The sequence below is a fragment of the Nasonia vitripennis genome, chromosome 4, assembly GCF_009193385.2.
Source record: "Nasonia vitripennis strain AsymCx chromosome 4, Nvit_psr_1.1, whole genome shotgun sequence".
NCBI lineage: Eukaryota > Metazoa > Arthropoda > Insecta > Hymenoptera > Pteromalidae > Nasonia > Nasonia vitripennis.
Window position 1 is genome coordinate 27391000 of NC_045760.1, and position 23494 is coordinate 27414493.

Sequence of the window (23494 nt, forward strand, 5' to 3'; positions counted from 1 at the left end):
TCACTCGCGGCAGTTCATCGCGGGTCGCAAGAGCGCGCGCGAGTACCTCTCTCCCTCTATTTCTATCCCTGTCTAACCCCGTGCCAAAGAGGATATATTTATACAGTATCTACAGCCGTGTACACACGTAGCGCGGAGAGCGAGTAGCGTCTCTGCCATGCGGCCCAGGCCTGCGGAAGCATGCAGGTATAGATACGCTAAATAAGTAACAGGTGCCGGTGTGCTTTTTCTTTGGTTTTTATTCTTTTTTTTGTGTGAAAAGTGCGACAAGTGAGGAGTTTTTCGTGGTGGTAAAGTGCGCAGCCGAAGGCGGTGAATAAGTAGAGCTTTTTTTAATTTAATCATGCTCCGAGCACGAGCTTAATTTTATATAACAAGTGCGTGTACGAAGAGGCGAAAAAGGAAAGCAGAGAGAAACTCTACGAATATAATTGCTCGGATGTATAGTACAAGTCGTTTGACCCGTAAAACGTCGCGGCCGCTCTCGAGTAATCATTAGCTACGCTTTGCCGAACTATACACTCTTTAACGACTAAATTAAGAGAGAGAAAGCTTTGAAACAGTTCTCACGGAATATTTTTCTTGCTCAGCGTTTCGAATACTTCTTTCAAATTAATCAGCCGCGTAAAAGCTGACGAGTAGTGCTTTCGGTTCAGGGGGGAGAAAAAAAACAAGGGCACATGTGCAGTCGCTCGTTAAACAGCACTCGGCCCTCAACGCTGGCGAATTGATCCGGGCGACGTTCGATTCCGTCTCTTTCTGTGTGCCGTGAGCTTTGACTGCTTGAAAGCTCTGTGGAACAGGTGTTATTTTTCGTCGTTGTACCGTTTACCTATACATAGTCTTATAGCTCGACGATTAATTGAAAATACGATTAAGAGACCTGCTTACGTACGAGTTTACTCGAGGTTCAATTTCAGGCGTGTATAGGCACAAGGTCGTGTCTGACCGAACCCGACCGTTTCTACTGGCTCGTTATCTTATCGACGTGTGCATCTCGCAATAAAATGTACATCAAGAGCAGCGATAGCCCTCCATACGGTGAATAGACGCGGCCAAGGACGATCATAAGCGTCTATATAAATATGGGGAATTTTTCAAAACGAAAATTCGAGCGGAAGTGCGTCAACCTTTTATCGGAAGATATTTCGTTAGGATTATAGGGTAGATCGTTTGGTGAGTGAATTAATGAAATCGTTGTCGGGGCTGACTTTTATCTCTGTGTTTGCTTCGAGCTCCGGAATAATGTGATTACGCTGTAGTTCCTAGTTGCGTATACGAATTTCACGTGGCGTGCTTTTTTTATCGCTTTATACAAGCTATACAGCGGCGGACAGAGCTGGTAAATTCTGATGCCCTTTTTTATCGCGCTTCAATCGTTCTCTTATACCTCCTCCGATTGAGATTCCGAGTCTACTTTTAGGTCGCGGAGCCTTGAACTTTATTCGAAAAATATTAATGAAAACCGCGCGATGGCTATTTTTAGAACGTAATGGATTAGTTTACATTCAGTTTATTATGCATTATTTCGAATAATTGAACAGTACAATGTTATATAATCCAGCTATTAATAAACACGCAACAAATATCTAATTTCCGCGTTAATCGAGTCCACCCCACGCCGGGGGCGAACAATACCCAACGTCACAAACCACCCACAAATCAATTAGACCGTAGATTCAGTGCTTCCTATCTAAAAACCGATCTTCCAAACTTCCAGTCCGTAATCGAATCCCCAACTTTTCCGCGGATCAGCCCTGAGAATCGGCATCGAATTTTTAACACGCGACTTGCGCGCGATGGCTTTAATCTCGACGCCCTTATCAGAAAAGGGGGGGGGGGGCGTGTCATCGCGTGACTCGAAGTCAATGTCGTGAGATTTTTCGCGGCGAAGGCGAGAGAATATCCCGCTTAGGTCAATGTTTCGAGGGCCGAGCGACGATGGCGTGAGTTTTTCATCGGTTGAAGCTCGCTGAGCTGTGGGATTTTTTTTTATCTGATCGTTCGTTGGGCTGAGAAAAAGTTTGTTAAGGGGTGGATTGAAATTAAAGCTTATTTTTCTATGCAAATTTCGAGGAACGTTATCGGATGAAAGTCGTGCCAACTGGCGGTAGTAAAGATCGTTGGATTATTTATTGTTTTTTCGGTGTATCTACGCACACGTGGAATTTCCGAGAATCGTTTGATTGACGCATTGTGAAAACACCGAAAGAGAATTGAGATATTCGAGGAATTTCAAGATTTCGAGCTGCAGCTCTAATTTCGCCGATATTAAATCAAAGCTCCCATTGGTTTTTGATTCCCTGGAGAGAATCGCGAGAATTCATTGGAATTTCGTCGATGATCTAGCTAGTATTCTTTTTGTTCGAAAAAAGCACTTTGCGACTACCTACCATTAATTCCGAAAGTGATTTACGAACCTATGCAAATTCGCGCAGACGAAAAAACAATTAATTTTCTTTCAAGCGAAAAAAATTCAAGACTCGAGACACGTATTTACGCGTTTAAGAGTAAGAGCTTCTAGCCGGGACGAACTTATTAATCATAAAAGCCTGCTTTTTATTTCAAAAAAGACCGTCTCGCCGTTAAAGCTCCTTCGAGCAAAAACACAAATTCTAATCGCATTTTTCGCACGAAGATCGGTAAGTGGCCATTTATAATTTCCGTTTCCAGTGAGCTTTCAAAGTTTGTTTAATTAACGTTTCTCGTTACCTCTCTATTTCTCACAGTCTTTTCTGCATCTTTCGAGTACACTTCGCAAAATATTGAGATAGATCCGCATGAATAATAAAAAAAGAAAACACCATCGTAGCAGCTGGATTCACAGCGCGCGATTTATTAAAATTTCAATTACATCGCGTAGCCTTGCGGACACTCCAAGAGACAAACTTTTCATCCCTCTCGGCTTCTCACATTTTTCACGCAACTTTATCCTCCCTCGACTATATTTACATTTTTACTACTCCCGCTTATTCTGGCATTTTCAATTTCTCTTTCTTGTCTCCCTCTTCTTTTCGCGAATTCCGTTCATCTCCTGGCGTATGCGTGTACACGTCTCTTTGGCAGAAGTTGAGCATGTAAGGGACGTCTCTTCTTTTTATATAATTCAGGCTTTATATTGAAAAATTCTTATGCCGGTCGCGCGCTATCGTACAAATGCGCGCAGAAAAAGTTGGCGGATGTATTCTCGTGTTCCAGGAATTAATAATGTTTGCTCGGAAGACAAACGCCTTTCCGGCGGAACTAACGGAAGTGTAACAAGAAAAGTATAACTATTATCACCCTTAAATATCACCGAAAAACAGTCTCGAATTTGCATAGAAACTTGGATTACTGCCGAGTAGATTACCCAGTGTTTTCCTTATATCCATCACATTATTAATCCCGATCGCCTCGATACACATCCACGATCCGTCATGCTTCGAGTTTCTATGAATCTGTCGAAGTACGTAGAGCTGACAAAAGAAGCTGTGCAGCCGAGAATAAACGATATCTCGGATTGGCTGGCGCAAAAAGATATACTGATTTCCTTGAGTAGTACAGCGTTTCTCTCCCATGTCCTTCAAGCTCGAACTGATTTATATCCCTAGAACTAGCTGTACGTTGTACACCCAGAGCCAAAGGCATGATCTTGCACGATGAAGCATAGCCTTTGATACACACTAGTCTCTCTGGATATCGCATCGTGTGCTTTGCGTATACGTATTACGCGAAAGCAATTTCGGGGATTTCCTCCGATGAGAGCTGAGCGGAGGAAATCAATATATGTGTGTGTATGCGCTGCATTAGACGGGCGACGAGATTACAGCATCGGTGTTTTTTCTTTTAATGGGGATAGTATTATAAAGCGATGGTGGGAGAATTAATTTACGACGGTCATTATCTCTCTTTTTGAGCTTTCCCACAGGCAGAGATATAAATTCTGGAAGTTGGGCGAGTTTTCCACTGCGATTGGTATAATAGCAAAAACTACACGGAGATGCAAAGTTTCGACGTTGCGGCGTCTTTTATGCGCTGCTCGCTTCGGATCTTCGAGCTTGCAAGGGCTGTTAATGGGAGGAGCTTACTGGGATGCAAATTTTGAGGATGTATATGCCCTTTTGTCAAATTTCGGATTTTATAGCTGTCGTGAATTCGAGGGAAACGTTTATTTTTGCGAACCGAAGTTCAGTAGCTCTTTAAGCACCTGAGACATTAGCATGAATATCCGTTTAACTTTATGGCTCGTAGTTGAAAAAAAAACACTCGTTATTATCGAATTTCTTATCAGTAGGCCATTATTTCGAGGGTCTGAGAGATCGACTATCGCACAGTAGAATTATTGCTTCGGCTATATACGTATACAGAGGGTGGAAAGAGTAAAAACCGCTGCCAATTCAGCTTTCTTCAAATTGAATTTTTGCGTTCCAATAACTAAAATCTGCTCAGTCGAAAAATTTTAAAGGCTCATTGGATATAGATGTTACATTTGGTTTGATTATATATTATAATTATATGGAGCCATTACATTGAGAGAAATGATCGTTTTAAATCGAAACTTTTACCAAATGGATTTTCTTTTTAATTTCTATATCAATAAAGTATATAACTAAAGTAAATAGCATCCATTCGAATGATGAGGAATATTGTGATTCTAAACCGATTTTGGTTCAAAAGGGCATTTCTGTGTCAGTGTACAATGCATTAACCAAGAATTTTTCAAATGGTTTTCTGCTCCAATTTTTCGACATCTGCCTACAGCGAAAATAGTTGTCGCAAAGATGTTTTTTCATTTCTCGCATCACAATTAATTTCTGCGCAAATTGTGTATATAATCAGAATTTCGTCATGCCTATACCCTCTTTTTACGCTCAAGTTATAACTGCCTGAATCTCTTATGAGTATGTGGATTCAACTTTTTTTTTCATATTCATTCGCACGTCTCCTACAGTGGGCACTTAAACTTTAATAAAAGAACTAGACTAATTTATATCATTTTAATCTTTTAATTGATAACATATTTACATAAACACACACAGAAGATTAGGACGTCCAAACATACATTTTTCGCTTGTTTTTACACAACATAAAATATTACCACAATACACAATGCTCTTCCCCTAGAGAAGGAAGCAAAAGAGTGGAATAGCAATTTCGCATGCAAAACAGCGTCGAATATACCTATCGATTTCGAAGCTGCAATTTTCTCGGCCACGAGAAAGGCGATATCAATGTCAAGCTTGGGCACGTTACGATCTCTCCTGCCACCGCAAACTTGGCGTAATTAACGACCGGGTCTCCAGGACTTTATTATTCAGCGCGGGTATACGATTACTTTCCTTTAAAACTGACTTTTGGAACCGTGTCTCCGATACAACCGAAACGTTGTATCTCGCATTTACCATCGAAATTGAATGCTGCAGGACACGTCTACAGCACTCTGGAATATCGAGCTTTGGAAAATACGGTTTACAGCAAGAAAAGGCGAGATATCCATTTTTCAGAGCGTCATATAGTCATTCTATACCGAATTCGAATGCACAGCTCGAATCGATCGAGCGAGATTTGCATGACCGGAAGAGCGAGCGGGTCGAGTCGAATAAAAGCCATAAAGAGCCGATGAAACGACGAGGTGCAGTGGAACGCGAGACATCGTCAGGGACAAGTGCTTCTCTCCGGAGAAAATATAACGAGACGTCTCGAGTAATCCGGTGTATATTCGTGGAATTAGATTTCCCGTCACGCGTCGCGGGTGTGTCGGAAAATTTTAAGGAAAATACCGACTTCGCGGGAAACTTCGTGGACGGTAATGTCATCGGAGTGTCTTCATCCGATCAAGAACGGAGCGATAAAGCCACAAGTATAAACAATATCGAAAAAAGACAACTCTTATACTCGGCACAAAGGCCTTTTCTCGAAAATAGTCGTAAAGCCGTCTGTTCTTCGTCGCGCAAAAAGCAACATCGAAAGAGACAAGTAGTAGCACTCGCGGCTCGCGCATTTAAAATCGGTTTTCCGGTCACGCGCTTGCGGCCGAGTGCGCGCCGGATTTATATATCTCGCGGCTTATACTCTCCGCACAGCCCCTGTACACGATATGGATACAAGCTCCCAGAGGAGAGCGTCTCATCCCCGCATCGATCGATATGGAATAGAAGGTTCAAAGTCGCTCCTTCGGAAGCTCTCGCGAGGTCGCACTTGTGTGTGCGTGTGTGTATGTGTCGGACCAACAGGTGATGTGCCCCGTTGTGTATTGTTCGAGTCCATTACGCCTCCGGGGGATGATGAATTTTATTTTTTTTCGGCTCGATTTTCAAGGGACACTGCGCAGGAATGCGAGTTCGCAAGTTTTGTTGATAGCGAACGTCGGGATTTATGAGGCGGAAACGTTATACAAGTACTCAAAAGCTCGTTTGATATATCTCCGAGATTTAGTGCGACTTGATTACATTAGCATTTTGCAGAGAGAGATGTTTCTGCCTGTGCTTCACCGGAATTTTGTATCAGTCGTCGCGCATGAATATGTATAATTTGATAAAAAAGTGCGCTTTATGCAGCGCAACGATGATGAATGTAAGCGGAGAGAAAAAAACAAAATTTAATAAAATTTCCACGCCAGTGACGAAACTCCGAAGGTTCTTAGCTTATTCAGAGGATTAACGTCGAATTTTCGAAGAGCTTACGCCGCGCCGAAATGTCAGGGCTAACCTCAAATAGCTTTTTATTATCCGAGAAGGGGCCATACGTATGCGCGATATATCCCTCGTTTTCATACCGCAGATTTACTCCCTGAGCCCTCTTGAATGGCGCATTTAGCTTGACCTTGGATCTAGGCGAAAGCCACGCTGAATATCGTTTATTCAATAATAACCATTTTTTATGAAGCTGATTTGCTATCGTTGTTTTTTGTTGTTGTCATTGTTATTGTTAGATATATCTAAAAGGATCGTGGATAGTAGACGGTATTATTACTTTGTAAAATTATAAAGCGTGAAAATAATCTGGAAATAAGCTGATAATGGTATAAATATGATCGTATATCGATAAAAGCACAAATAATAATAATAAATGGGCGAGCTGCGAGTATTTTAAAATCGCAAAAGGCAAAACTGTACGAGGAAGATGGAAAATAAAAAATGTAGCATTACTTGGAAAAGACTTCCAGGAATTCGAAATGGACATAAATATCGTTTATTTAAATGAAAATGAATGCATGTTCTTTTTTTATCAAAGCACATCATTAAAAGTCCATGCGCGCACTATTAAAAATAGCAAATAATTAATTCTAGCACACGACTATTTTTAGAAACCACTAAGAGAGCTGGGCCGTCTGTGCCTCGGTGCGACAGGCCAAGCCAACCACCCCGTGATTGTGACGGAGGTGTGCACCGAGCCCCGCGGAGGACTACCACTACTCCAGGTATGGCCCAGCGACTCACCCAGAGGGGAAGCCGATGGCCAGGCCTTCGTCTTCCCCGACGTTCAGGACAACGTCAACGACAGCGGCATCGAATCCATCCAGGTACTCGATCGAGAAAATTCAATATCACCCTGTAGATTATTTAGCTGAGTAAAGTCTAATGCTATATCAGGCATGCGTTGCAATTTATGTGTATCTTTGAATATTTTATATGGTAAAATTACATTGTTTTGTAAACAGTTGCGAAACTACTTGTGTTGATATCTTGCGTTTTTTTATAAGAAACGCAGCTTCCATTATGACAATTCTGAGAACGGAAAAGTCTAACTATATTAAGAGAAAACAACATATTATTTGACACGATTTTAGATAATCCATGCTCTCGTATCAGAAGATACATGATGCATGATTTATCAAAGGCATAAATAGCCCGGTATCTCCGTTAGTTTTTACAAGAGTCGTCCGATAGTTTCTCAGTTGCAATTGTGCTCCACATCGAAAATGAAGTTCCTCCTGTGTATCCTCTTACTTTTCGTAGTATACGTCGTTGCCCATCACGGTAGGTTGAATTGTTTTTTCTGATGAAAAGATCGTCGGTATTGTGACGTGTATTTTGTTATTTTTAGATTTGACCGGTGGCGAATGCAATAGTGTGACCTGTACGGAATTTTGCACAACAAAAATCGATTCCACGAAAAAGTATGGAATCTGCGTTGAAGAGAATAAGTGCCATTGCATGGATTCTGCTGAGAATTCAAAATCAGTCTGAATTGTTTTCAAACATACATCGATTCCAATAAAAACATCTTTTATACTAGACCTGATTTATTTTTTCTAACCGCAAAACTTCTCTAATGTCGTTGAGATTTACTGCTCATGTGATGATAAGTATTATTCTCTGAAAATTGCATTAATTCATCCTCGTTTCTTTTACGTCACTGTACAGTTGTTGAAATCTCAAGTTTTTAAAATCCAAATTCGAAGCATTATACAACAAACATTTTTATTTTCAAACACTTTTGTTAGGCCGACCTAAACTTAACTCTGGATAAGTATTAATCAGGCTGCAGCACCAATGTCTATAATCAATATCCAATAATAATTTAAATTTTAATAATGAATGCTTATTATCAAAACAATTATAAAGTTTTCGGTGTAGGGACCAAATAATTATGCTATAAATTAATACAGCTGTACAATTTCAATATTTTCATCTCAAAAATTTTATGATGAATTTAATGAATGATAATCGTAAATATTTGAGAGTTGAATTGTTTTTCACCATATTACTTATAAAAAATAACAGCAGTTATTTGCAGAAGCTGTTAGAATTAATTATATTTATGTTAAAAAAGCTAACGCACACGTATACACGTTAAATGCTAAACCAACGTGTTATCCGCACAATTAAGATAAGTGTAGTTTAACGCGTAAATCGTATATAAAAAGCCTCGTATTTCCTACTCGGCAGTCAGAATATTTACACGTTTCACAACAGCAACAAGTCTATAAGTTCTCGATATTCTACAATCATGAGGATACTTCTTTGTTTATTGTTGTTATTTGTTGCCTACGCTTTCGCTGATATTGGTGAGAGTAACGTGTCAAATTCGTGAGTTTACAAGAAAAAAATCGATACCATAATTTCAATGATTGTTTTTAGAGGTTTACCCTATTGATGGTAAAACTGTAACCAGGACACATGTACCGAGCTGTGCTTGAAAAAGGACCCAAAATTTTTTGGAATTTGTGTTATTGGAAACAACGAATGTTATTGCTTGGTCAACCACGTTTTTTATATCGATGATGGGAAATAACTGTATAATAACGATATGAATAATGTATTGAAGATATTTTAACTAAGCATTCCATGTATAATAATAGAAATGAGTTTCCCATGTCCCGATCGACTACTTCAGGTGCAGTGCACAGATAGAATCATCGATTTTTATCTTAAAAATTCAAATATAAGTATAATAATACTTATATTTGAAACCATAGTTGACTCTGATTTTAAAATTATGTTATTTGCAGAAGCTGCTAAAGTTACTCACACTTACGTCAATAAAGCTTACATAAACGTACAAAATTAATTGTTACCTAATCAACGTAAAACATACTTATTAGCCGCGCGATTAAAATAACGTAGTGGTATCGCGTGAATAATCGTATAAAAAGCCTCAAATTTCTTGCTCGTTAGTCAGAATTTTTGCAAGAGTCACAACAGCAGTAAATCCAAGTTCTCGTTATTCTATAACCATGAGGGTTATACTCTGTTTTTTGTCGTTCTTCATTGCCTCCGCGGTCGCTGATATTGGTAAGAATAATGTGCTATAATAGTGAATCAATATAAACAAAATTGGTGCCATAATTGCAATAAATGTTCTTAGAATACTATACTGTTGGCGGTGACTGTAACCAGGAAATGTGCGAAAATCTGTGTTTAAACAAGGATCCTACACTGTTTGGACTTTGTCTTGGACAAGAATGTGCTTGCATGGTCAACTACGTTATTGATACTGATTATGACGATGGAAAATAATCTTGCAGTGTAATGATATAAACAATGTATCAGTAGCTTCTAACTAAATAAAAGAAATATCTCTTCAAGCAAAACGCTGCTTTTTTTTGCATGAGGGACTCGCTAATTTTTATTAAATCAATTATTTGATGTTCTTATCAAATCGTTCAATTCACCAATTTGAATTAATTTTATTATTTTTTGTGCAAGGCATTCCTCACGTATGAAAGAAAAAAATATATGTAATTTCTTTATTATTACTATATAACTTTTGAAGGAGACATTGCAGATTTGCAATAAAGATATAGATGTTGCTCCTCAATTCTAAGGACTCAATCAAAACACGCCATACAGTTTCTCACCCCCAGAAATTACTACGCGATACAGCGAAGTCGAATGATGTTTTCTCCCTCATCGGCATGTCGAGAAATCTCATCGAAGTTTTGAAATTTAATAAGTGTCGTCGGGGGTGGATTATCGTTTTACAGGGAGAGAAGCGACGGGCTTGATGATAGCCCAAGTTGATGCCAAAGATGATGTTTCAAGAATTTGCTTGCAGTCATACTTTTATTTTTGGAGAGTACCATCGGGTTTGTAAAATAAGAAAACACATTTAGAAGTTGCACAGTTTATTCCGAGTCTGAGTGGATGTTAGATATTTGGATACATTTAAGTTAGACCTTATTGTATTTTAGGAAAGCGAAGAGGCATTTTTTGATTTATCAAGCAAGAACATTTGTTACCGAGAACGCAGTATCCAACCATATCAAGATATATGTGGCTACACAAATCAGTACATGTCTCTAAGTTGCAGTCGCCTTCGATTAGAAAATGCTCTGAAATCAAAAGTTTCGAGTATTAGTAATCTAATACATTAATTAATCAATAATTTTGAATCCCTCAATGCTTTTATACAATCAAAATTTAGTGCTGAACCGTTAGTAGTTTATATATAATCATAAAAATCTAAAACTGCGATACAACCATAAAAAGAAACTACATAGATTGATCAGTTGTATATAAAAAACTTACCATCAATAATGTCAGCCAAAGAATAGGCAACCGAAATCAGCAGAAGAAATAGTAAAATCTTCATTTTGTCAAATGAATTTAGCAGAAAACACCGACTTTTTCGAAACTGTAATCAGTGCGTACTAGCATTAAATAACGTCAAATCAGTTTCTTTATATCCATCGTGTCGGCGATATTCTATTCGCAAAAATTTGCGAAAAATCATGTTGCGATAGTTCCCGTCTGGCGAGGAGATAAACAATTTTGAAATGATCAGGAAAACCCTATGAAGCAAGTCAAGTTGGCATTTTTATTTTCTCTTTCGTGCCGTATTAGAGTTTGGAATTACGATGATGGGATTAAACGTTTATGAATAATTATTATTTTTACTATACACATTTCACAAAGTTGTTAAAGTCCCAATCTAGTCACTCAAAAAACTGTTTTTGAAACACGTACTTATTTTGTTCGGTTGGTAATATCGGCAATTATTGCAGGTTAATCAATTGCTTTGGTCTAGGTAAAACTAACGTTGTTCTGCTAGAAATGTTCCCTTGATATACTACGAGTTTTTTAGGGGTAAGAGAAGAACGTAAATATTTTTGAGAGCTTATCTAGCTGTTGCGACAAGAATATTGCCGATGCAGACATCTCACCAAAAGCTGTATATTGTGCTGCAGTTTTATGCTACTAGTAGTCATAATTCAAAGTTTCTCAGCATCACATCGTTGGAGAACTTTTCTAAAAAGATGAGGATTTTACTCTGTCTGCTGTTGATCTTCTTCGTTACTGATTCATTTTCTTGCAATGCAAATATACTATCGTTTGATTTGAAATTGTTTAATTGTTGACTTTAATTCCGAAGCCTATCAAAAGGTGAATGCACACTTCGAACGTGCGCCGAATTATGCACTGAGAAAGATCCAGAGATGTCTGGAGTATGCGTTGGTGGATATGATTGTTTTTGTGTATTTATGAGTATTTTCGACAAATAACTTTGTGTCAATCGATCAATTAATTATGTTATTTTCTTCTGAATAAATATATTTCTTTTAAAAATATTGTAACATTTTTACATCGTAAGCCGTACGAATTTGCCTATAACGACGAAAACGACAGAATTTATCCCTTCTTTTTTAATATTTGATAGTTTATACTTCTCAAACATAAACTAATACTTGGCGATAGAAATATCAACGATTCAATGATATTTATGTAAAAAGTGACTTTGTGAGATATGCTGGTACGCATCATTGTTATATATTTGTTTGCACTAGTCCATACAGTCATTCACATCTTTTTTAGGCGATACTACATATAAAAATGTTCGAACCTAGCACTACTCTGAAAATCTTCAAACTATCGCACTCCAGAGATCTAGATCTGATCACTACTTCTAAGTAATGTTACCTTATCTATGTATTGGCATTTGTCAAAGTTTCCGCGCCTGTGGCGTATATAGGGAAAAACTCTTCGATAGAGAAAATCTACGCCTGATAAAGCCAAAATAATTTAACAAACGCGTAGTATAATTAACTTTTTAATTGTTTTAAACAATAACATTTTTTATTATCAACACATTTCATTAAATCAATCCGCTGACAATGTGACTGACGTGTGATGATCGGGAAAACACTGAGGAAAAGCAGAGTCCTTCTACTTAGTTGTGCAATGCAGTACTGCTTTATCATTATTTTTTAAATAAAACTGAGACTAAAAAAAATATGTAAACATTTAACAGAATAAGCTTATCTACTAAACGGCTGCGATAAAAATATTGGCATTTTACTGCACCGAAAAACTGCGTATGCAGCTCCTGCCAGTCGATTCAAATGATTAATTGCTTTGATTATATCATTCTCCACTAATTTGCTTCGACTGCAATAAAAATATGTACTATCTCTAAATGTGTTTCTTATTTTACAAACCTGATCTTGACTACTTATATTGAATAATATTACACCCTTCTTCTGATGCAGCTTGTAGTTTCTCTCTTCTGCTCCCGCGGGATGCTAATTCTCATCCTTGTCGAGAGGAAGAAACCTTCGAAACTTTAAAGGGTTTTTGCGTCATGCTACTTGGGTGAAACCATCCTCTGACTCTTCGTGTTTTTAGTTTGCTGGGATACTTTTACAGGGTCAGCTATGTCTGCTTGAATTATTAAGATAATAAGTGTGCCTTTGAAGGATAATTTATTATTCATTTATTCTAATATATTCTCTCTATATTCTATATATATTCTCTTTAACTGAGTTTATTCATGCAAACATTTCTAATGCGATTAATAAAGCTATAGTTCACACATCGAGCGAATAGTAGCTATTGCTTATTTATGCATTATCGATTTTAGATTTCTATCCAATCGAAGGCGATTACAATAGTCATGTGTACTAAATTATGTAGCCAAAAGGACCGTTCACTGTTGGAACATTATCTTCTCGATAATAAATGTTTGTTTCTGCAAGACGCTCGAAGGTTGATGACGTCGATAACATTTATCACGCTAGCGACAAAATAATAATTTTATAATAATTATCTCTGACTCTATATATAAACGTACTATAGCTATACGAGAACGCCTGAAACGTAAAAGCTTCCCGATACATATAAGGACAACTTTCTCGAAGCGTTACTCCAAAATCATCAACTTTGGCTTACATCCTATATCCTCCTTCCCATTAGCTGTTTCCCTCCCCTATGTACTCCCGCGAGATGCTAATTCATCCTCGTCGAGGCCGAGAAACCTTCAAAACTTCGAAGAGTTTTCGCCTCATGCTACTACCCGACGAGGGGAAAACATCCTTCGCCGAATGATATTGCACATAGTCGGTTATATTATTGAGCCGAATTATCAGGATAAGCAGAGATTACCATAAGCCGATTATTGTTCGGCCTTATATACACCAGACTATAACCACCAAACGTATAATTCGCTTCCCACTACGTTTGCGGCAAATTCAATTAAATCAGACACGAACTCCGCTAACTCTTCCTCGAATTATTCAACTTCTCGAGTGTGTTTTGCATTTCTGATTAAAAATTTTCACTGCAAGCTCACAGACTCGCATAAATCACGAAGATCAAGAACAGCACTAGTTCCGCAAAACTCACCAACAAACTTGCAAAGCTATCGCAAAACTCTAAACAAAATTTGCCGTAAATCCAGCTCAACGCTCATTACTCAACTTTCCGTTCGAATGTCTCGCGTTCTTTTTTTTTACTTTTCCGGTACAACACACCTTGCCAGCGGCCCTATTTATCACGCACAGCGCATCGGCATATCGGCATCGGCGCACGCGTGCCCGACCTTGACACGCTTTTCTCTCGCGAAAAGATCGAGGTGACGCTGCGGCGACGACAACGTCGATGCTCTCTTTTCATCCCCTACTTCTATTTCTTCTTTTTAACTTTCTCTCCGCAATGCCGGGATCGACTCGTTTTAATTCGAGTTTCCTTTTTCGCTAACCTCGTCGAATCGTGCCTGGAGTACAGAGGTTTTATTTCCTTTTTATTTCAAGGAAAAGTGTTGATATTTTGTCATATAATGAGATATATAGAAGCACAGTTTGGACGGTGCAAATAATAACGTGTATCTGCTTTTGCACTCAAATATATTTATCAAACCAATCTGCCATTGAAGTAATCGATAATAATAAAGTAAAGATTGCTGTTCCACACGGATTATCAGATAACCGTTATCTTCGCTCTCCTTCACTCGTGCCGAAAAAATCTCTGACCTGTCGTTTCTTTTGTTTGTTCCGCGCTGGACTTCAAGACAAACAGGGACGTTTTTGATTTCAAACTTTTGACACGTTGTGATTTGTAAATAGTCGTTATACCATTAGTGCTTTTTACATAAAAATTATGCCCTCGATTGTTACCGGTGAAGTGACGTTCGATCTGCTGAAATTCGTCTGGAAGATCAACAATTTTCAAATGACCTGCAAGAAAGTCTCGATCGCGGATTACCTTCGTTCTCCGGAGTTGAAGACAAGTGATGATACCCCAATCCACTTAAAGTTATACCCTAATGGCAGAAACGAAGCTTCCAAAGACTACTTGTCTCTCTACCTACACATTCGCGAGTACATTCGAGCACAGGTTATTTTTCAAATCCTCGATGCAGAGGGCAAAGTCGCGGCGCACCATACCACCAATACTATGCAAACGTTCGCCAGTCAGAGCGATTTTGGAACCGAAAAATTGGCCCTACGAGATTTCGTCATAGATCCAGCCAACGGTATCCTAACGGGTAACAAAATGCTCATCACGTGTGCCATAACCGGGCACATGGGAGAGATAGACGTAGTCAAGGACGAAGACAGTCAGCAGCGATTCAAAGAGATTAACAAGTACGAGGCTCTTATCAACGACGTCGAATTCAGCGACGTATCGCTTATCTCGGAAGGAAGAGCCTTGAAGGTGCACAGATGCATACTCGCAAAGAGCAGTTCGGTCTTCGCGGACATGTTCAAAGCCGAGAAATCTCAGGAGACAAGTGTGGAGATCGGAGATATCAGATATGACGTCCTCGTGGAACTGATTCGTTTTGTTTACATCGGGAGAGTCAACAATATCTACTCACTCGCCAACGAACTCTACGCCGCAGCTGATACATACGCACTGCACGGACTGATGGATATGTGCAAGGAGGCGATGTGCAAAAATTTCAACGTCGACAGCGTCATTGAATGCATCAAGTTCGCAAACAGACACCGCATGGATGAGTTAAAGAAGAGATCCATCGAGTTCATCGTCGCTCACGCAGATGAAGTGACCAATAAACCGGACTTCAAGGCTTTGCCATCTGAGCTTCTGTGCGAAATATGTTGCGCCATGTCGAAGAAGATTAAGCCATGATTAGTGCTGTTGGGTTTGTCTGGTTTTATTTAGATGGTAAATACAGGAAAGATAAAATTAGAAAATGATGCTACGTCTGATAATTCTACAATCGCGCCTGATCCGGTTTATCAGATAATCGTTATCATTGCTACCCCCTCTATCGCTACGCACCATCTGTAAGTTCTGACCGGTTTTTTTAGACAAGCAATGCTGATCCGCGTAGTAGTTTCCAAGTAATCTTCACATCTCGATCACGCTGTACTGCTGGTTTAAAAGTACTTCAACTGAAAGCAAACTCTCTTCAATTCTGAAGAACTAGTAATCGAGAATCTAAAAACTAAAGACACTGTAAAAAACATGGCTTTTAACGTCAACGGGGACATCAGTGTCGCTTCACACAAGTTCAAGTGGGTCATCAATGACTTCAGTACAAGCTGCAGGCACGTCGGAGAAGCCCTGCATTCACCACCATTTTTCGGAATGAAGGACATCCAATGTACGCTGAAACTTTATCCAAAAGGTGAAAACGAAGAGTCCAGAGATCTCTTTTCGCTTGTACTATCTGTTCACGCGAAGATCGAGGGCACGGTTATTCTTCAAATCCTCAATAACAAGGGCGAAGCGATGGTAAGTCACATAGCTGAAGGGAGAGCCTTCATTAACGGTAGTTACTTGTACGAATATAAAAAATATGGACTACGAGATTTCATCATAGACCCAGCCAACGATATTCTTAACGATGACAAAATGACCATCGCGTGCAAAATTACTAAGCTCTCGCCTAAAGAGATGAAGAAACGTTCGGATAAGAACAAGAATCACGAGGAAATGTGGCAAGGCGTCGTCGGTCGACTGGAAGAGATCGACAAGTACGAGTGTCTCATCAACGAGAATAAATTCAGCGACGTAACCCTTATCTCCGAAGGTCGAGCCTTGAAGGTCCACAAGTGCATACTCGCCAAGAGCAGTTTGGTTTTCGCTGCAATGTTCGAAGCCGAGATGCTGGAGAAGCAAGACAGCAGCGTAGAAATCGAAGACATCAGGTACGACGTGCTCCTGGAGATGATACGTTTCATGTACGTGGGAAAGGTGAAAAATATGGATGATCTCGCTGGTGAACTTTTGGCCGCAGCTGACAAGTACGCACTGGAAAAACTGATGGTCATGTGCGAGGAGACGATGTGCAAGAATTTGAACGCCGATAATGTCATCGAGTCCGTCGTACTTGCCGACATTCACCGGATGGATGTGTTGAAGAAGAAATCAATCGAGTATATATTAGCGCACGCGAACGACGTTACTAACGGACGGAACTTCAAATCGCTGCCTTACGATCTCTTGTGCGAAGTGTGCTGCGCAATGTCCAAAAAGCTCAAGCTATGATTCATCCATTGATTGGTTGCGACTATTTTTTTCTTATTGGATTTTAATTGATAGAACGTGGATAGAATCAGCTGTTTTATTACTGATACCGTTATACTTTATCAGCAATTATTTTATAAAAATTGGTCTTCAGATAGCGATATAGTTTTGATCAATCGAAAGTTTCCATATCGATGAGAATTTAGCTCATTTTAACAATGTCACGGTCACTAAGCTCTTGTACTGTCATTGCTGCAGTTATACATTTATTTAAGAATGAACATCGCTTCCGCAATTATGTCTTTTATATCATTTTTTATCGGAGTTTCAGTAGTTTTTAATCAAATTTATCATCCATGTTGCATTTGTATCATTGCTCGCAGAATTAGGTGGGTTTTATTATACCTATATACATTTTTTTTAAATTTTGGAAATCATTTATTACAACCTTCTATGGTTCTTACTGTTTTAGGATTTTTCTACGACTTATGTCAATGTCAATGTACACATGAAATTTCGAATTTTGTAATATACAAAAATTAATATTAAATTTTACAAGCAATATCAACACAAGTAGTTTCTTATTATATCTATACCTATATGTTTTACCTAAAAAAAGAAAAATATCTTTCTTCTTCTATATATTTACAATGCGATTAAATTATATATTTTTCAGACAAAAAAATGTTTAATACTCGACTGCCTGAAATCTAAAAATTCTTAAGATTATTTTCGATTCTTCATTTTTGTGTAATCAAAACGGCTGAATGTCCGAGGCGAAGCACGTTTATTAAATTTTCCATAAAAACATATTCAAACCCTTGAATAAAACCGTCTCTGACATCCAGCCACGACCGTAACTACCATCCATAACGGCATCTTTTAACTGTCTCTACATCTCTTTGTCTCTTTCTCTCTCTCTCTCTCTCTCTCTCTCTCTCTCTCTCTCATCATCCCACTATCCACTTGCGCCTCTATCTACAACCCCGCCTGCCCCATCGCCCGCGAAAAACCAAAACTGACCATCAGCGCCTCGGTTCCGATCTCGTCAAGGCCTCGCCATCGCCGACCTGCGCAGCCAACAGCAGCAGCAGTCCAGCCACGACGCCCCAGCAATCCCGGCGACCCAGTCTTCTGCATCCGGACCACGCGCGACTCCACCTCCACCACCATCACCACCACCATCACGAGAAGTCCGGCAAAGGCTACATCTCGCCGGATCGAACCTCCATAGATGAGGACCAGGAGTTAACCGGTAACAACAACGGCAGACAACAGCAGCAACCGCCCAGCCCGTCCAGCTCGACGACCAGCAGCCTTCGCAGTATGCCCAGCTCGGCCGTCACCTCCATGCACTCGCACGAACGTAGGCGTAGCAGCAGGTATTGTGTTTGTGTGTGTACATGTCTCGTTGGTCGACTGCCCGTATCGCCGAGTGTTTATTGACGCCCTGGGCAAGTTATTCGCATATATAGCCGTGGGGGATAACATCTTTGAGGGATGTCGGTCGTTATACACGCACGAGGCTGCGATACTCGTCGGCTGTAAAACCGGATTGTTAAAGTCAAAATGGATATGGGCTGAATACCAAGGGGAAATGGTTATATTGAATGTTTTAATACGGAAACCAGATACGTTCACGGAAGAGAGTCAAGTTGAGGGCTTCGCAATTACGACTGCGTATACAGCACCGTCTAATTAAACACTCTTTCGCGTCGTTATATAGATTACGCGGTTAATTAACGCTTCGGCCGCCTGTGCGCGTGTATCGTTTTGATTAATAAATACCTCGATCCCGTGACGTAACGATGCGGCGACGCTTTTGCGCGTGCTGCACACTGACGATGACGTTATCTCTCTCAAGCTCATCAGTCCGTGAATTTTCCACTATCGGTATTCCCTCCACATCTCGGAGGAGACGTGAATGAAAGTTTTTCTCATAGACGGCTTGATTTCTCTCCTGCGATGCTGCGCAGCCGCAATGAAAACATCTTAAGTCTCTACCCGGCTTTGTTCTCTTCAACAAAGGATTCGCCTATTTTACGAATTGACACATATTTCTCCGACGCGTGTCTGTCTGCGTGAGGGACAAAAGCTCGCGATCGGCAGGAGATTTTAATTTACGGTTATTAAAAGCGGGTGTAATTAAGCGTTTACGGGTAAATATGTGTATAAAGTTAGAGTTTGCATAGAGGGAGGGTTATAGATTAATCAATGATTGGATATTATGATAATGTAATACATACACGGTATTATAAAGCGATAGCTTGCACGACACTCGCTATTTATAGTTGAAAGTGACCTTATTGTACGAACGCACATGATGCGCCATAATAGAATATGCGATGCGCGTGTGTGTCGTTACTAACACGTTCATCCTCTGTCCCACCAGGTACAGCATGTTCGACGCCCTGGATCTGGAGTACGCCCTTCTCCGAGCAGCAGCCCGTGGCTCGGTGGGTCCGTACTCCCTGTCGGAGTCGCTGCACAAGCTGACCTTTACCCAGAGTCTGGCCTTCCCAGCTTTGGCTCGAGGCTTAGCCTCGAAACAGTCGGGTGTCCAGTCGGGGACCAGAAGACCACAGCAACACGGCGAGAGCGGTATGAACGCGTTCGCCAAAGTCGTTACGGCTCTGGTCCTGGTGTTGGTCAGTGTTCTGGTCTTCGGTGTGGTGTACAAGTTCGTGAGGACGTGAGGATGGCTGCTGGCGCCTACGGGCGTCACCGCTGGACGACTTCAGCAGGAGGTCGTCGGTGGTGATGTCCCGGGTGCCAGCGATTATGGCGTCTTTGATGATCCTAATTCATGAGTTGCTTATTATTTTGTTGGAAAGGACTTGGCTCTAATGTGTGCTGACTTTGTGTAGCTGATCTGTAGTATTGAGAGATGGGTTAATAATAATCAAGCTTTAGTAAGGATAAAAAATGGTAAAAGAAAATAGCTTTTCGATATTACATTAGGGGTGAAGCAATTTTAAAACAGGTTCGAGTGTTTATCATAATAAATGCATAAAGATATCATGACTCTGATAAAGTTTTATTCCTATAATTTGCATGAAATCAATCAACAATTATTTGTAGCAGACTAATTTTCAACTGATGCGAAGACGTTTTTGTACGCAAAACTCGCTTCCAATTAACGAAATACGTTGTATACAATCCCCAAACTGAGCCATGTATATCTAAAAATCAATCGATCGTTTCAATTATTAATCAAACGAAACAACAAGTCTCTTGGAAAAGTTAATACAATCACGCATTTGTTGGAAGATGAACAAAATTTTACAGTGTCAAATACTGCTTAATATTTTATCCAAAGCAAGGATATAACGTGTGTGGAATTTTTTAATCACACGAAAATAATTTTACCATAACAATCCTTTTTTGTAACGATTACCTGTACACGACGAATGTAAATATGTCGTACGATTAATCGCCGATGACGGCGATGTTTTGCGTTGCTCAATTTTAATTGTGATTATATAATATAGATGTTAGTCTATAAGATTAAAAGTTAATACAGATATATCTATAATCTATGAGTAAAATATATTATACCAAATCGTCAATGTAAACCGATTTTTCGAAAAATGGTAAAGCTTTTTAAAATGCTGTTTTAACAGTTAAATATTTTTAAACATCGTAAATAACATATTTTATTGAATCGTAATAAACAAAAGATTAGAGAGTTTCTTAGTGCTTGTCTGACGAAATTTTAACTTAAAAAGAATATTGTTTCCATAAAAGAAGTTAAAATTAATTAACCACAGTGACCATTGAAAGATCGTGCGATGATGTATGGTGAATGTAGTTCGCATTTGCTTGAAAAATATGTCTGCATTAAACTAACATCGCTAGTGTTGTATTTTATATAAATGTAAGTCAAATAAATTTATTCGAGGTATTTTATAAGACAAAGTAACATTATTGAACAAAATATTTAAGGGCATTCATGTAATGAGTAATCATATAAGTATGACATTATAACACTAGAGAATTAAGAATCTCTAAAAAATGTTGAGAGCACACGAAACTAATTTATTTTTAAAAACAAACAAAACACTCAGTAGAAAAACTCTAGTCTCATTTAAACGATCTTAAAATACTGTCCGTACTTTTTCATTCAACAAACTGATACAAGCAAAAATCTAATTCTGATCAGAAGTACCTTCGAAAAATACTCAAATTTCGTAGAACCTATAAACACACGAGCCAAGCGAGCAAAATACGAAAAACAATACAAACGAAAGCGTAAATACACTGCGACCTTCCTTTCATGTACATCGCGCGCGAGTAGTTTTTTGTAACGAAAACGTAAGTACGACGTCAACGTCGCTAAATGCGATTCGAGCGACTAGTAATTCACGAAAGTGACACTCGGTACGATACAGTGTAATACACACAAGTAGTAGAAAACGAGGCTAGAAGTTCTGCCAGGCTAATTCTCTTTACCTTGCCGTGTGCCTTTTGTCGCGCGAAAAGTCTCTTTGCGCGTTCTGTCTGACTGCACGAAAACTCATCTACTTTTCTGCTAATCGCGTCTGTCCTCGTATTTCAAGCAGATCAATTTGTCGTTATTTATATTACTAACTACAGCCGCACACCTTATTGCGTACAAGTATAAAGCTGACGTATTCGAGTTAATCGATATTGTGAAAATTATGTAATTGAGATTAAAATGTGGAATATTAATGTAGTAATAAGCGTGTTATTTGTATATAAAGAGCTTTCGACAACTTGTAGTTTCAAATTGAGAGTATTTGATTTGAAGGTTTATAAACGTTGAGTCAATAATTTATACAAAGGATATTTGAAGGCTCGTCGTAAGCAACTTTTTCTACTACTTAGTTTCTGATGAACTTTGATAAACATCGTAATAGAAACCAAATACATTGTTGAAGAATAATGTGGAGTTAATAATAAATGATTATCAATTCAAATATATTATTTTTTACTGATTTCTTTCATGTATTTATGATTGCATAGAATTTTGAGAAAATATAATATAAAATAAAAATCGAAATCTTCGAAGAAAATTATTCCAATTCTTTCTCACGTGTCGATAAAGAAGAAAATACAATCTACATGAACAAGAGATAAAAATGTAATACATTTTTTCTCAGAAATGTATTGACTGGTTCGATATTACAAAAAGACAACGTTGTGTAAATCAAATTAACTTTTCCTAAACCAAAGCACAGTTAATTATTGCTATCTATAACCGATCGTATAATAAAATAAAATATAGAAAACGTATATCCAAGTATAGAAAAATACCTCCTTCAAAGTATTATACAAAATGAAATATAATATGTATATCTCCGCAAAATATGTAAACAAAATTGCTTATATTTTTAAGCTCATGGCATGCGCAAAGCGATACATAGATAGTATGTCAGTATAATCGTCTGTATAAATTGTTCTTTTTTTATGAAACATATATAACAATGATGAATATATTAAAAAAGTTTCATAAAATATAATATGTAAAAAACATTAGCCATTTTGTTCTCGTCTGCCCCGATATTTTTGTAAACATGCACTTTCAAAGCTGCACTTTTACGAAAAAATGATATTTTTAAAAAACAGAAATCATAATAATTAATAAATCTTTGAAAAAAAAAGATAAATCGTTTTCTTCAATCACGCATGTCCTGCAGGCTTAAGGTATTGACGTGAAAGTAACAAGAAAAACAAAACACAGAGTAAGTGCCATTGAAAATTGGTTTTATTAACTAATATTTCAAAATGAACAATCAACACTGTTTGGTACACTGTATGAAAATACTAAAAAATACTTGCATAACTTAATTTAGATCACATGCAATAACACCAATGAAGTAGCCAAACTCCTTGCGGATCAAACAGAGCTGGTAGAGATCAAATTCAGCGATAGACAAGAAATTAGAGATCCTGGGAATAACCCTACACAATAAGTTCCAATCAACTGATTAGTAATTCAAATCTGATACTATACTGAAAGCAATAAAGTTCTTAGATAATGGCATAATTCAGTACATGTTTAATACTATGATTGTCACGTACTATAATGCAATCATGCTCGGTGACCCATTACTCCGGGTCCTGCGGTGCCTGCAGCAACTGCCCAAAGTTCTGGCCTACATATTTTTGCGTATTTTGTAGGTAAGATTCACGAGAAAACGTGCCAAGGTACCAAGAACGCCCAATAAGTGAACCCCAATAATCACACAAATTACAGCCGCTGGTTCAAGCCGATGCTTCAACCCTTAGCAGCAACTGCCCGAACTTCTCGCCCACCTGGTTTTGCGTATTTTTTTGTCCTCTTCAAACCTATGTAGGCTAGAATAACGAAAAAACGTGCCAAGGCATCAAGAACG

The 23494-nt window shown here is 38.7% G+C and overlaps 3 protein-coding genes across 5 annotated transcripts; all 3 read left to right on the top strand.

Annotated features, from left to right (window-relative positions):
• The first annotated feature begins 13 nt into the window (after positions 1 to 13).
• Positions 14 to 22759, top strand: LOC100122666. Of its 2 annotated transcripts, none has more exons than XM_008211879.4 (4): positions 14 to 186; positions 7286 to 7501; positions 18189 to 18517; positions 19528 to 22759. In XM_008211879.4, exons 1-4 carry the CDS (start codon positions 181 to 183, stop codon positions 19829 to 19831), a joined length of 855 nt encoding a protein of 284 aa, XP_008210101.1. In that variant the 5' UTR covers positions 14 to 180; the 3' UTR covers positions 19832 to 22759. The 2 variants fall into 2 exon arrangements, with proteins under 2 accessions (XP_008210101.1, XP_016843917.1); XM_016988428.3 differs by having other exon boundaries at positions 18165 to 18517; positions 19528 to 22634.
• Positions 14770 to 16102, top strand: LOC107981789 (speckle-type POZ protein B-like). Its single transcript, XM_016988427.3, has 2 exons — positions 14770 to 15827; positions 15974 to 16102. Exon 1 carries the CDS (start codon positions 14796 to 14798, stop codon positions 15789 to 15791), a length of 996 nt encoding a protein of 331 aa, XP_016843916.1. The 5' UTR covers positions 14770 to 14795; the 3' UTR covers positions 15792 to 15827; positions 15974 to 16102.
• LOC100122678 (speckle-type POZ protein B-like) lies at positions 15999 to 17703 on the top strand. 2 transcript variants are annotated; one of them, XM_032598894.1, is made up of 2 exons: positions 15999 to 17524; positions 17608 to 17703. In XM_032598894.1, the coding sequence occupies exon 1, from the start codon at positions 16131 to 16133 to the stop codon at positions 17154 to 17156; it is 1026 nt and encodes a 341-aa protein (XP_032454785.1). In that variant the 5' UTR covers positions 15999 to 16130; the 3' UTR covers positions 17157 to 17524; positions 17608 to 17703. The 2 variants fall into 2 exon arrangements, with proteins under 2 accessions (XP_032454785.1, XP_008210100.1); XM_008211878.3 differs by lacking the exon at positions 17608 to 17703 and having other exon boundaries at positions 15999 to 16816; positions 16906 to 16924.
• Positions 22760 to 23494: the final 735 nt, after the last annotated feature.

What these genes read in the sequence shown, in the direction of transcription:
- LOC100122666 (XM_016988428.3), top strand. An exon ending in GCGGCATCGAATCCATCCAG is followed by an intron (nt 7,502 to 18,164) that starts GTACTCGATCGA and finishes ACTGACCATCAG; the next exon opens with CGCCTCGGTTCCGATCTCGT. An exon ending in GAACGTAGGCGTAGCAGCAG is followed by an intron (nt 18,518 to 19,527) that starts GTATTGTGTTTG and finishes CTGTCCCACCAG; the next exon opens with GTACAGCATGTTCGACGCCC.
- LOC107981789 (XM_016988427.3), top strand. Translation starts at nt 14,796, where the DNA reads ATGCCCTCGATTGTTACCGGTGAAGTGACGTTCGATCTGCTGAAATTC.
- LOC100122678 (XM_032598894.1), top strand. Translation starts at nt 16,131, where the DNA reads ATGGCTTTTAACGTCAACGGGGACATCAGTGTCGCTTCACACAAGTTC.